General features: G+C 48.7%; 1 protein-coding gene across 1 annotated transcript; it reads right to left on the bottom strand.

The window, feature by feature from the left end:
• Positions 1 to 343: 343 nt before the first annotated feature.
• On the bottom strand, positions 344 to 12,055 carry PIK3IP1 (phosphoinositide-3-kinase interacting protein 1). The gene is made up of 7 exons (XM_034791316.1): positions 12,017 to 12,055; positions 7,515 to 7,787; positions 6,505 to 6,621; positions 6,164 to 6,280; positions 3,157 to 3,345; positions 2,934 to 3,012; positions 344 to 663 (listed from the first exon to the last, which is right to left on the bottom strand). The coding sequence occupies exons 2-7, from the start codon at positions 7,579 to 7,581 to the stop codon at positions 456 to 458; spliced, it is 777 nt and encodes a 258-aa protein (XP_034647207.1). The 5' UTR covers positions 7,582 to 7,787; positions 12,017 to 12,055; the 3' UTR covers positions 344 to 455.
• Positions 12,056 to 13,068: the final 1,013 nt, after the last annotated feature.

Here is a 13,068-nt window from a genome sequence, read left to right as displayed (position 1 = left end):
GAGACAGCTTTTCTCCTATTAAAGTAAAATGTAAAACTACATTCATAGTCTACATAACCCTGCTGTAAAGCTCCCACCTGTCTCTCTGATACTGTGTCAGATTACAGGCTGAAATGCATATAACACTTGTCAAAAGGGAAGGGAACAGAAAAAGAGGATGTTGAGAGTTCCCATTCTGAAGTGTGGGGCTACACTGGCACATTGCTAGCTTGGGAAACCACTCCCGCTCCCCTGCTGTAGTAATGCCTGGAGATGAAAGGGGTTGCACCAGTCCCCAGGTGAAACAAGTCCTGCTAGCCACCCACTGAACAGCCCCATTTCAGTGCATCTCCAAGTCCTGTCATTTGCTGGAATTCATCAACAAAAAAATACAAATGAACCCCCCACTCCCAAAACAAGAGACTGGGGTCTTAGCCTCAATCATTTCAACCTGTGCCTCTCCTGACCCTAGCTCCTCAGGCACCAGGAGTACCTGCCTGGCCCATGAGAGGTGCATTGCCATCATGTGCCTCCTCCACAGGGGTCTGGTTGGTGTGCACTTCTATCGTGTTCTCATCCACAAGCTCACAGGCCTGGTTCGTGAAGGCAGAAAGTGGAAGGGTGATGCGCTGCATTTCCCGCTCATAAACGTTCTGCTCGTGCTGCTCCTTCAAGTCTTTGGCCCTAGAAAGCAAACCAGAACAGATGCTCTGAGTGCTGACTGCAGTAAGGTCAGTCCCTACAAGTGGGCACTGGCCCAAAGGAGCTGCAGCAGAAGGGAAGAGGCTACTGCTCCAACAAAAGACCAGACCTTCAACAGGAATGTGAGATGTTGGGTTTTTCCCCAAACTTCCAACTCCAGTGGTGAAAGCACCCAGGCAAACAGAGCCAGGTGGGGTCTGGGGGGAGGTTTGTATTCATCCAGTAATACAATATCATGGAGGAATCAGGTTAAAGGTTAGAGCCAGTCCGCTCCCACCTGTCACTGGACTCAAGGCCCGGACAGTAGCTATGGAAACACCATGTGACAGCTATCTGGATTTTAGTTTATGGCTCTGGCTTGAGTCCCTGTAACATGCAGGACTGCTGAGTCAAAGCAGGAGCTACCACTGTTTAGAGAAGCCATTAACTGTGAATGGTAGGAAAGGATGCAAGAGCTCTGGGTGGTGGCTGGCACTTGCACAGGTGAGGTGGGATAAACACACACTTTAGGCAACGAGTATCTTCCAGAAAGCAAACTGAGTTAATGGCACTGCTCAGAGTAGGTGTGTAATGATCTTATGTGCCTGCTGTGTTCCAAAGAGACTTGTTTCTCCAAACTACCTGACCCCTCACATGATAGCAAGGAAGGTGACACGTCTTCAGTGTCTGGTGCCAAGAAGTGGCTTTTTTTAAAAAAATGAGTGACAGTTACTGAACGCTATAGCGAAGGTAATTAATGAGAAACCAACCAGTTTTGTTTTTTATATTTAAGACAAGTGCGACATGCAAAATTTAACTCTAACTGGGAGGCCAATTCACCTGAACATGGCTAGCTGAAAAGGGAAAAAACTGAAACATCCAGTGCTGACCCTGTGTGAAGCTTGAACGTGAGCTATTTTGAATTAAGGGAGGGGCTACTAAGTGTCAAGCCTCCCCAAAGCCAAATCTTCTCACAACAAAGACAGGCCTGGCAGAGCCAGGCCCCAATTCAATGGAAGTCTGGTGGATCAGAAATTACATTTCAGACTATACTCTGCTTGAGCCCTGGAGTAGCCAGCTCCCATTCAAGGGGCTAGAACAGCTTCCAGGGTTTATTGCCAGACAGTTCTAGTGCAGTCTAACGTTCTTTCTTCCCTCCACCCCCCGCCAGTCGTCTCGATCTACCTTCACTAGCACCCTGAATCATGCTCATTAGCAAGTGCTAGATTCATGCTCTAACCTTATGTAACAATGTTGGAGTCTCTGCTGTCCAAGCTTGCTGATGCATCTTATGTAAGGACTTGGCTCAGCCTGGGAGGGACTCATTCTGCTTCACTAGGAGAGGTTGGCAGCTAGCTATAAGAGTTAAGCCCTAAAGCACGGATGTGATAATCACTCTGTGGCTGGCTGTCTGGAATGCTATAGACAAACTGCAGGCCCGATCAGCCGGTCAGGTGCACATGTAACTCTGACTGAACTGAAGGGGAGTTGAGTATGTGCTAACTGGGCCATGCAATTCAAAGGACACATTTAGGAAAGGGAAAGAATTATGATTCTACCCTGTTTTCACTCCAATAGATGAAGGCATAAACACAAAGGGAGCGATGGCTTCGACTGCCATGAGTAGGAAGGGGTAGAGTGGGCTCAGGCCGGGGAAGACACAGAACAAAGGGCAGGTTACTGGGGTCTGGGTGTTTGTTTTTAAATACAGCTGTTATTACGGTCTCACTGTGTTAGGGCCTAATCCTATGAGGTACTTAACTCCCACTGATTTGACAGAGTATCCAGTGCTTATGACTCGCAGATGTGCTGCCAGGTCCATATTGGGGAATCATAGGCAGATTGGCCAGTGTGTCTACATAACTGCAGCCCTGCCAAGGGCCTCTGACCTGCAATAATGGAAGGAAATGCCAGAGCTTAATAAATCTTGTTTCTGAAAAGTTTCACAGGGCAAGTGGTGAAAGCTCCGTCAATCGACATAAAAAACTATACAGTGCAGCATACTTCAAGGGGAGTGGGCTCCTCCACTGGCCCTGGGGGAGGGAGGGTTATTATGGGACCTAATACCTCTGTGTTTAAATGAGTTCCATCGAGGCTATGACAAGACCAGATCTCACAGCACCACCACCACCACCAATGTATAAGAGCCTACCCTTCTCAGAGTCCTGCATGAACTGGGACTTAGGTGTTATCTATAGTAGCTCAGAATTTCCTGACTTTTATAGGCCTGTATCACAGCCACAATGCAAACTCTTGATCCAGAGACTACTTACCTTTTGTAGATGTAGCCCACAACAATGCCAGCTCCAATGGCAATGATTATCACCATCATGATTAAGGCCATCACATAGCCTGTGGAAAAGGAGCAGAAGCAACAAAGTTAGGAACAAGGCAGCACCTCAGCCTCTATGTACAGCAGTGGCTTTAGGGTTCAGAAAAGAAACATCCTGTTGTAGTCCCACTGAGGAATCTAGAGAGTGTTCCTGGAGGTCATACCTAATGTTCCCAAGTCCTTCTTTTCCTTGGAGTTCATCCGGACTCTCTGACTGATCCCAATGACGGGCTGCACCGCAGCTGCCTCGCTCCGGACTGGTAAAGTATCAGCTGGTTCAAATACCTGGTCTATCCCCTGAGATACCTCAGCCGCAACTGTAGGGACCAGAGTCTCTGTGGAGGAGGTAACACCTGTTGGGGGAAAAAAATACATTAAAATATTAAAGTGTGTCACCAAAGTTTCATAGCAACAGCTATCTTGTGAATGGGGCACAAACCCATCTCAGACCCAAAACCCTGGGACCTTCCTCATCTTAGACTGACAAATACTCCCACCCCCCCTTAGATGTTACAATGCCCACTCCCCCTTAGATGTTACTCTCCCTACAGATGGGAGAAAACACACACACTTTTCAGTTCAACTGCTGCTAAAGGTCAAGAGCAATCTAAGCAACTGGCAGAGCAAAGCACCAAAACAGGAGTAAGAACAGAGGTGAGAACTGATCCCAGAGCATTAATCAAAGGGCCACCAGGTAAATCCATTTATAGCTCAATATAGAGGGAAAAAAAAATTCACACTGAACAGCAATGACCAAGCTGATCAATATCCCCATACTGAACTCTTGCAGGAGCCCCCGCTGTTGTTCTATTTCCCTCCTGCCTCAACATTCTTGAGCGGGAAAGGCCTGCGTGGGATTGGTCTATGAAAGAATTTAAGTCCATCACCACTCTCTTATTTACAGCTTGCTACCAAACAGCCCTTGTGAAAGAGTGAAGGGAAGAGGGGGAGCACTCGCTCTGGGTCCACCAGCTAGCTCACCTTTCATATTCCTGACAAAAGCTAAAGGGGGGGGTCAGCTCACGGCACTGGCAATATAAACCTTTCACATCCTAGTAAAGCATCATCCATGTGTCTCACTAATCTTCATATTCCATTTCATACGACTACTGTGGAGTAACAAAGGCCATACCAGCAGGACACGCTTCTACTCCCTGTCTGACCTAGCCCTAGACAAGAAAAACTACCTTTTTGAAGGAGACCCTCACACTCACTATGCTGCCATGACTGAAAGCCACCCTCCATAGAATCTTTTCTATGGGTCTCAGAACCCCCGTCCCACACATATGATGGCAACGTTCCTTCCTTTAGGCATTTTTCCTTGGAGCATTTTGATTCAATACCTCCAGAGTCTGTGATCATCCAGACTGACTTCCCATATAACACAGACCATAGGACTTCCTTGAATTAATTTCTCTTTGGCCTATAGCATATCTTTTAGAAAAAAAACTATTATGTGATTCGGGGGGGAGGGGATGCTGGGTTGGTAACAGGCAGGAGACCACCAGGAAATAAGGGTCCCTCTGCAGAGGGATGTTACTTCACACAGTGTCTTTCAGAAAAGAAGAGCATAGGATCTGGCAGGAGCTATCCCCGGGGAAGAGAAAGCAATGGGACATGCCCTTCCCCCGGCAGACACACCACAGCAGGGAAGGTGGGTTTAATCTGACAAAATGGCTGAATCCCTGGCAAATGCACCAATTGCTCAGCATATTGGCTCCCAATCCCAAGCAGTTCCCCAGGCCTAGAACTTTTAAATAAAGAGCCGTAAATAGGGAACATCTGCTCTGCTTTGTCCTTAATGAGAAGCAGTCCCAGGGTAGGATTGAGAAGACTGAGGGAGGCAAGAATTCTGAATCCTGCCTGGGGTGGGGGACTACATGCAAGGAGGGACATGCTCTCCTTTAGAACAAAAGGGTGGGTAGAAAGACATGCATGGGGTCTCTTGGAAATCCTCCCAGCTTGGTATTGTCTGCAAACTTTATAAGTGTAGCCTCTATTATTATCTAAATAATGTTTGAAGATATTAAACAGGACCAGACCCAAAACTGATCCCTGCAGTATCCCACTGGTTAGGCCCTTCCAGCTTGACTGTGAACCACAGATGACTACTCTCTGGGAACATTTTTTTAACCAAAACAAATTTTGAAATGAAAGATGGGGGTGTCTGGGGGAGGTTTGGGGGGCACAGACTCTCAGACAGTACAGAGGAGAGCAAACAAGCAGATAGTTCAGACAGGATCAGTGCAGATGTGTTCTGTATTGTGCATGTTCTAACATTTTCCCTGGAATAGTCCTAAACTGATTATTCCGCACTCGAATACCTCTATCAGGAAGATTTTCCTGGTATGCCAGTTCTTCCCTTTCTTAATTTCTTCCTGTTGACCCTAACTATTCCCCCATCAGACAACTCCTCTCCATACGTGTAGGTGGTTAGCCCATCCCCCTATCAATCCCACTGGGTCCAGTCTGGATAGCTTTACTTGTTTAATCTTTGCCCCCAGCCCCCTGTGGTTTCACGGGTGCCCCAGCTGTTTGGGAAGCTCCCCACAAGCTGGTGCCTGAGTCTTACAGTCCCTGACATTCTGCTGCTCTTTGCTCCCCCCAGTTTGTCAACATCTGGGCTACCCACCCTGACATGGCCTTTCCCTGCAGTGACCCTAAGGGGACTAGGGGCTGGTGGGGAGGCGGCTGCGCAGATTCTCCCTCTGGGGCGCAAGACACAGCCCAAGGTGCAGACCCACACGTGGAAAGGGCCGGGATGACGTCACGGAGGGGGCCCTGGAAAGGGGTGGGGGACGGCGGCTCACTCCACGTGCAGGGGGCGGGGATAGCCCCGCCCTGGGGGCGGGGTCAAAATGTTTACACTCCGAGCTCTCGCCGCTGGGATGACATCATCCCAAAACGGGAGACCAATCGCAAGCCCCTAGAAGCTTGGCAACAGGGCAGCCAATCCCGCTGCAGCAGGGGTGGGGACTGGGAACTGCACCCCCTCGTTTTTCACCCGATGCGCTCCCCCTGCGCACGTGCCCGGGCCCCGCTGACCCCACGCGGGGACAGCAGCGGGCACGTGGCCCCGCAGCGGGTGGGGGTCCCCGACTGGGGGAGGGGGGCTCGCGCCAGCCCGGGGAAGCGCGCGGGGAGCCCAGCGCCGGGCGGAAGCCCGCTCACCTGGGCAGGGGGCGATGTCGCAGGGGCTCCGCTCCGGGATTCCGGCCTCGCCGCTCACGTAGCACCAGGGGGCCGCATCGCCGTCGGGGTTCCGGCAGCTGCTGTGATCCTCGGAGACTGGGGGCCGGGAAAGATGGTTAATGCGCTGCAGGGGCAGGGGTAGGGGCTGGGCTTTCACCCCCACCCAGCCCGGGAGGCGCACACAGGAGCGGGGAGCTGGGGGGCACGGGGACAATAACACAACTGAGAAGCTGTTTGGAGCCACCCCCTGCAATAAAACCCACCCACCGCCGAGTAGCAGCTTCGGCCGCCCCCGCGGTCGGGGAGCCGAGCGCACCTACCTGCAAGGAGAGCGGAGCTGTAGTTTCTCCCCACCGCCAGCCAGTTCAAGCACGGGTCACCGCTCGAGGTGATCTGTTGGCTACCCCGGTAGGACACTCCATTGCCACGGACACATTCTGGAGAGAACGAGAGAGCCCCACAGGCACTGAAACTGCGCCCGCTTTGTAACCCACAGCAGCACCCCCTGGTAGCGGCGCCCCACGCTGCCTCCGTCTTCTCGCCTCTTCCTTCATCGCACTGTTAAAACATCAAAGTACCAAACACCCTCCCCTGACGCCATGACATTTCCTTTGTAAATGGGGGCAGCAAGTCTGTCAGCACAGCCAAGCAACTCTGCCGGGCTGCTGCTTCGCCTGGGTTTAGACTCTTTAAACTGCCCCGCAGGGGAGGTTTGGGCAACCAGCTCCTCTGATCTTCAAACTGGCACATAAAATAGGCCCAGTCCCCTTGAGTGCAGGGACGGGACTACATGACCTCTCCGGGTCCCTACCCGGCCTATGATTCTCTCAAAGGGTGCAGAAGACGTGACCGATCTCCAGACGCAGGGACAGTGGGGGTGCGGAAAGTGGAAACCATGCATTGGGTTGTTACTACTACTTCAAGCCAGGGAGAGCTGCCGCACCCCTAGTTCTAGCACCCCTCCGAAGGGGTGGCACAGGGAAAGGGGGGGATGCTCCAAAGGGGTGGCACGGGGAAAGGGGGGTGCTCCGAAGGGGTGGCACGGGGAAAGGGGGGGATGCTCCGAAGGGGGGGCACAGGGAAAGGGGGGAAGATGCTTCCCTACCAATCTCAGCCCCTGGCAGAGACAGAAGGATTTTCAGGAGGCGGAGGTTTGCCTTTGTTCCTGGTAACAAAGATGGAGCTCGGAGTCCCTCTCTCCGAAATCATACGGAATAAAACACCCCTACCCCATAGCAGGGCAATGCAGGCTCCATCGCCTGCCCCCCAGCTCGGGGAGCTCTCGGGAGCAGGGTACGTGTGTGTGATATGGGGGGGGTTCAGCTCTCACCTTCGGTGGCAGACGCTGCTGTTAGCAGCGCGGCGCTGAGAAGCAAAGCTTGCACCCCGTCCAGCATCCTTGATCCAAACGGGCACCAGCAAAGGCTGAAGAAGTAGCCGTGGAAGTGTCAGCAATCTGGGAACGCTGCTCCCTGTCTCGCTCCGCTTTGGCCTCGGCCCCTGCTTTGCAGTTGGCAGATGTCTTGTTATTTTCTCCTTTGGTAAACAGGCTGGGCTCAAGCTCACTGCAGCGAAGGCTCCTCCTCTCGTTTCACTCTGGGTCCTAAACATGCAGCGAGAGAAAAACAGCTGCAGCAGAGAGAGTGGCGGAGCAGGCACCCCAGGGTCTGTGCGCCCGACCCCTGGCGCTGAGAGTTTCGAGGAGTCAGTAATATAAACGGTGAAACAGAAGCTCTAGGGCAAACTCCGCAACCGGGGCTTTCACGTCTGGGATCGGCGAGGGGCGCCCAGGAACCAGTTATAGCCGGAGTTAAATCGCCTTTAACCCCTCCGTGTCTGTTGTGTGCACACAAGGCGTAGTGGAGCCTCTTCAACTCCTTGGGCCTACTGCCTATGGGGAGGCGGTGTGCTTCTGCTCTGCGGCACCACTCTCACCCTCTGCTGCAATCTCTTCGGGGATAATAATCCCCAGGCCCACACCCACACCAAGGAATATACACACCATTCAGAGATGGAGAGAGAGAGAGGCAGGGCCTGAAAAAAATTGCCCCTCCTTTAAGGTAGTCTCGTTTCAACCCCTCCATCCAAACTTCGTATATTATGCTAGATTCACGTTCCCACAGGGTTCTTGGGAGTCCAGCAATGCTGCTCCTTGATCTGTCTGCAAGAGACACTCGTGTAATGGCAACAGAGGGTCCTGTGGCACCTTTCACAGAATATCAGGTTTGGAACAGACCTCAGGAGGTCATCTAATCCAACCCCCTGCTCAAAGCAGGACCAATCCCCAGACAGATTTTTACCCCAGTTCCCTAAGTGGCCCCCTCAAGGCTTTAACTCACAACCCTGGGTTTAGCAGGCCAATGCTCAAATCACTGAGCTATCCCTCCCCCATTAAGACTAACAGAAGTATTGGGAGCATAAGCTTTCGTGGGTAAGAACCTCACTTCTTCAGATGCAAATGTAATGGCACAACTTTCCCCTTACCACCTTCAGCAATGAATCCCTCTGTGCCACTAGTCACCCACGGAGGGAGTTAGGTAAACTTGATTTCCTGTGTGACAATGCATGTTATGAAACAACGCCATTAGATGTTTTTTGCTGGTCTAATGGATTGATTTGGTAACAGCGTAGGGTGACCAGATGTCCCGATTTTATAGGGACAGTCCCGATATATATATATATATTTTTTAATATAGGCTCCTATTACCCCCCCACTCCCTGTCCTGATTTTTCACACTTGCTATCTGGTCAGCCTATAACAGTGTGATGATAGCCACAGAAGGGCCATGCTTGCTGTCCCACAGGAATAGTGCCATGGAAGTGAGGGTTTGAAGAAAAATATGATTCTAGAGTGAAGAAAGATGGATGTTATTCTATTCAGGTTCTTATACTGCAGCGCTATGGTATCTGAGGGAAGGTATTTGCAAAGTAGAAATAAAAATATTTTTGCATAACAGTTGGCAGGAAACCTGGTAGGGTTCATCTATACTATTGAAACTGGGGTGCATGTGTTTGCCTGTCTCAGCTTCTTCCTACAGCCTTGAAATCAGTGACAGAACATGTCTGCATGATGTGGGAGAGATAGACCCAGGTTGGCACCTTTTAGACAAGATCCTGAGCTTAATCATGTGCAATTAATAATAGTATATTGGAAACAAACCTGAGCTGCTGGAGTTAATGAAGGTGTTTATAGCTATAATTGCTTGTTATTACCAAAAATATTTCCCTTACTCCAACAGCTTAATAGAGGGAGAAAAAAAAAAAAATTTGTCTCACAAGTGTAGCTTCCTGATTTTCAGCTACAGGATGGGTCACAGGCCCCATTTTACATATTAATGTGTGATTCCTTCCAACCTCTACCAATCTGGATCCTTGGCCTCCATATTCGTGACCTCTTTGGTTTTCCCAAGGATCCGAATCCTGTCCTCTTTAGTCTGGATATGAGGAGGAATTTCTCTCTTTTAGCAATTTGCACAGGGGGAAGATGGCCAATGAAGGGCTCCCTATTCACCTGTAACTACCAAAGTACACCCTTATTTCCTAATTTGGGTTTCTCTGAGTTTGCCATAGTAAGCAGGAGATCCCAAACAATGTCACTAAACCTGGTGGCACTCACTAACACCCAGGCTATGCTTTCACCTCAAGGACATCAATTCCTAGAGCTTCTCTGCTTTTCTTTATTTAATCCCACATAATTTAGAATCTGTGGCTCTGGTCCTAGCTTTCTGGAGAAATGTTCACAGCAGAGAATGAGAGGTGAAAACTCCCTGAAAAATACTGTTAGTGTTGGTTCCATTGTAGGCATTCTATCAAAATAATGCAACCTTTTTGTAGCAATTTAAAACAATAGGTTTAAAATAGTTATTTCTATTTTTAAATATGTAGGAGGCACTCAGATACTGTGATGAGGGTAACCATATGAGTACCTATATTGACAGACTGTTGTTTCCTGTTTTAGACAAATTAAAAACAATCAGCTAAAATATTCATCCCTTCTGGATGGGAGAAAGTCTCTTAAAAAGGTCTACGGAGGAAGGATGCGCTTGTGGTTAAGGCACAAGACTGTGAATACAAGGTTCTATTTCTGGCTGTGCCACAGAGCTTGTGTGTGACCTTGGGCACTCCACTCTCTCCTCTGTACTTCATTTTCACTTTCTATAAAATAATAATAATGGAGATATCCCATCTCCTAGAACTGGAAGGGACCTTGAAAGGTCATTGAGTCCAGCCCCCTGCCTTCACTAGCAGGACCAAGTACTGATTTTGCCCCAGATCCCCAAGTGGCTCCCTCCAGGATTGAACTCACAACCCTGGGTTTAGCAGGCCAATGCTCAAACCACTGAGCTATCCCTAGTTAATCATGATTTCCTACCTTAGAGGGATGTTGAGAAGATCAGTGCTTATAAAATGCTTTGGAATCATCACATGGAAGCTGCTAAAAGAGTGAAAAGTATTTTTATACCAGAAGGCTACAAGGTCTAATGGCTAATGGATGACTGGGCATCCAGCAAGTGTATATTCTACTGGTTCTCCACATGATCTTGGTGAAGTTAAGCTTCCTGGGGCTTGTTTCACCACCTGTAAAATGGGTATATTAGTGCTCACCCACCTTTAAAGGACTTTGGCATCATTGGTGAAGGAAGCTGCATAAGTACTGGTTCCTACTAGCTGAAATGTCTGCTCTGTTTAAATGATTTATGTTTTACTGTGGGGACAGACTCTTGCTAGGCCAGATTCCAAGGTCTTATTTCTGGCAGTACTTTCACTGAAGTCTGTGGAAGTTTTGACTAAGGCTGTAGGATCAGGCCCTCTGAATTCTGCCTAGATTGAAGCTGATGGAAAGTACACCTAGGCATCCAAGGGCAGAATTTAGCCGTAGCTGTTTGCAGTGTGAGAAACCATTGTTAAATCAAATTGATTTATTTTAGCTCATCCCATGAGACAAATTAAAGCTTCATAGCCATCTACACCAGAGACACCTCCTTACCCTCAAACTGATCCAGAAACTGCAGGGCTGGGGAGAGATCTGTGGAAACAACACTCAAATTTTCCCAATCCTCCATCCTGTATATCAGGGTATGAGCTGTGCTTCTTATCCCACACAACTAAGTTCACTCAAAACTTTATGAACTTCCAGTCGAATCAGGGAGTCTAGGAGGGACTCAAAAGCTGCATCCGAAGAAGTGGGCTGTAGTCCACGAAAGCTTTTGCTCTAATAAATTTGTTAGTCTCTAAGGTGCCACAAGTACTCCTGTTCTTATTACCAGGAAAGCACAACAGCCTTTTCCACCTGTCTGACTTGTACACATTTCTTTTTTCCTTTTATCTCCAGTTTTTCTGGGATGCCAGGGCAGATTTAGGCCCTGCAGTTTGACAGAGCAAAGTCTAATGAGATGCCATGGAACTCCAGAGAGCAGGGAACTCCAGAATTAAAGGCTGTGCCTGCTCATTAGGAATGGGTTGAATCTATTTGCTCTGTTCTTACAGCTGAGAGCTTCTGTTATTTTCTAGCGACTTTATTTGAAAAGGAGCTGTTCCATCGATTATTGGATGGATACCTCTGTGCTACATCCATGGCACTTCTCAATCAAGGAACTTGAAGCATTTCACAGAAGTACACTGGTATGCCATTTTACAGCTAGGGAAATGGAAACAGAGAGGTTATGTGATTTTCTCAAGTTTGCATTGTGAATCCCTGATCTAGGTTCTGTTCACAGCTCTGTCTTGTGCTCAGTTTGGTGCTTTAACCACTACACAATACTGCCTTCCATTGATATATCTGTATCCCCAAATGCAGACAGTGTCTGTACAGGCTGATATTATGGCATTTACCTTATAATAGCAGACCAAACTGTCACAGATGTTTTCTTCTTCCAGACTGTCCCTTTGTTCTACTTCACCTGTGGAAAAACTTAAAGTTTAAAGAAATAAATATTCCAGGGTAGTTAAGCTCTGGAATAAGTGGCCTAGGAAGGTTGTGGAATCTGTCCTTAGAGATTTTTAAGAGCAAGTTAGACAAAGATATGTCACAGATGGTCTAGATAATACTTAGTCCTCCCTTGAGTGCAGGGGATCGGACTAGAAGACCTATTGAGATCCCTTCCAGACCTGTAATTCTATGAAAATAACAGTGGAGTTTACCTGCCACACAGAGTGCTTCACACAATGAAGCAATGTTTGTAAAGGGCCCCGAAGACAGAAGGCAACAAGTATACTAAGTGTTCTTAAGTACTTACAACTCCAATAAAATGCAGATAATTCTGCAAACCATTCCTACTCCCAGATCGATCATAAAACAATGTCAGGGTTTCTCACCTAACAAAGTCATCCTTACAAGCTGCTTCAGGAGACAGAAAAATTCCAACACGTTATTTCTGGCTTACAAAAATGATGAGGAGGAGTCAGTCACAAGGACTGGGACAAAGGGACTCCAACTACACATGGAGTTTATGAAGTTGTGCGCCAACGTGCAGCAGCAGAATGACAAGACCGAGAGAGAAACCATGCATTACGGGTCAGAGGGGAGAGAGGGAGGGAAAGTTCTGACTCCATTGCTGGATCTCCCTGCTGGCATGTTAAAGAAAAGGCTTTCCCCTCCCCCCTCCAATCCAAGAGCAGGAGCTACTGCCAAGTAAGTGCCAGCCAGAGCCTCCAGGACTAACAAGGAAGTCAGCAGGAGCAAAACAACCTGGTCTGATATTTGAACTGGTCTGGACAGGTTCAGAGAGTTTGCTCTACTTACTCAGAGTGCTTTCGCTGATGAGTTTTCTGCATGGTATATAATGAAAGGATAGAGGCTCTAGCAGTGTAATCTGGGTCCTGGGGTTCAGAGGAGGGCAAAGTAGCCCCTGTGGGTGACTGCAGGGCTTGAAGGGAGAGTTATA

Source organism: Trachemys scripta, chromosome 15, assembly GCF_013100865.1.
Source record: "Trachemys scripta elegans isolate TJP31775 chromosome 15, CAS_Tse_1.0, whole genome shotgun sequence".
Classification (NCBI taxonomy): domain Eukaryota; kingdom Metazoa; phylum Chordata; order Testudines; family Emydidae; genus Trachemys; species Trachemys scripta.
Note: the sequence above shows the minus strand (reverse complement) of the source record. Positions and strands in the feature narration are given on the sequence as shown.

What these genes read in the sequence shown, in the direction of transcription:
- PIK3IP1 (XM_034791316.1), bottom strand. Translation starts at nt 7,581, where the DNA reads ATGCTGGACGGGGTGCAAGCTTTGCTTCTCAGCGCCGCGCTGCTAACA. An exon ending in AGCAGCGTCTGCCACCGAAG is followed by an intron (nt 6,622 to 7,514) that starts GTGAGAGCTGAA and finishes CGTTCTCTCCAG; the next exon opens with AATGTGTCCGTGGCAATGGA. An exon ending in CGACATCGCCCCCTGCCCAG is followed by an intron (nt 3,346 to 6,163) that starts GTGAGCGGGCTT and finishes TTCCCCCAACAG; the next exon opens with GTGTTACCTCCTCCACAGAG.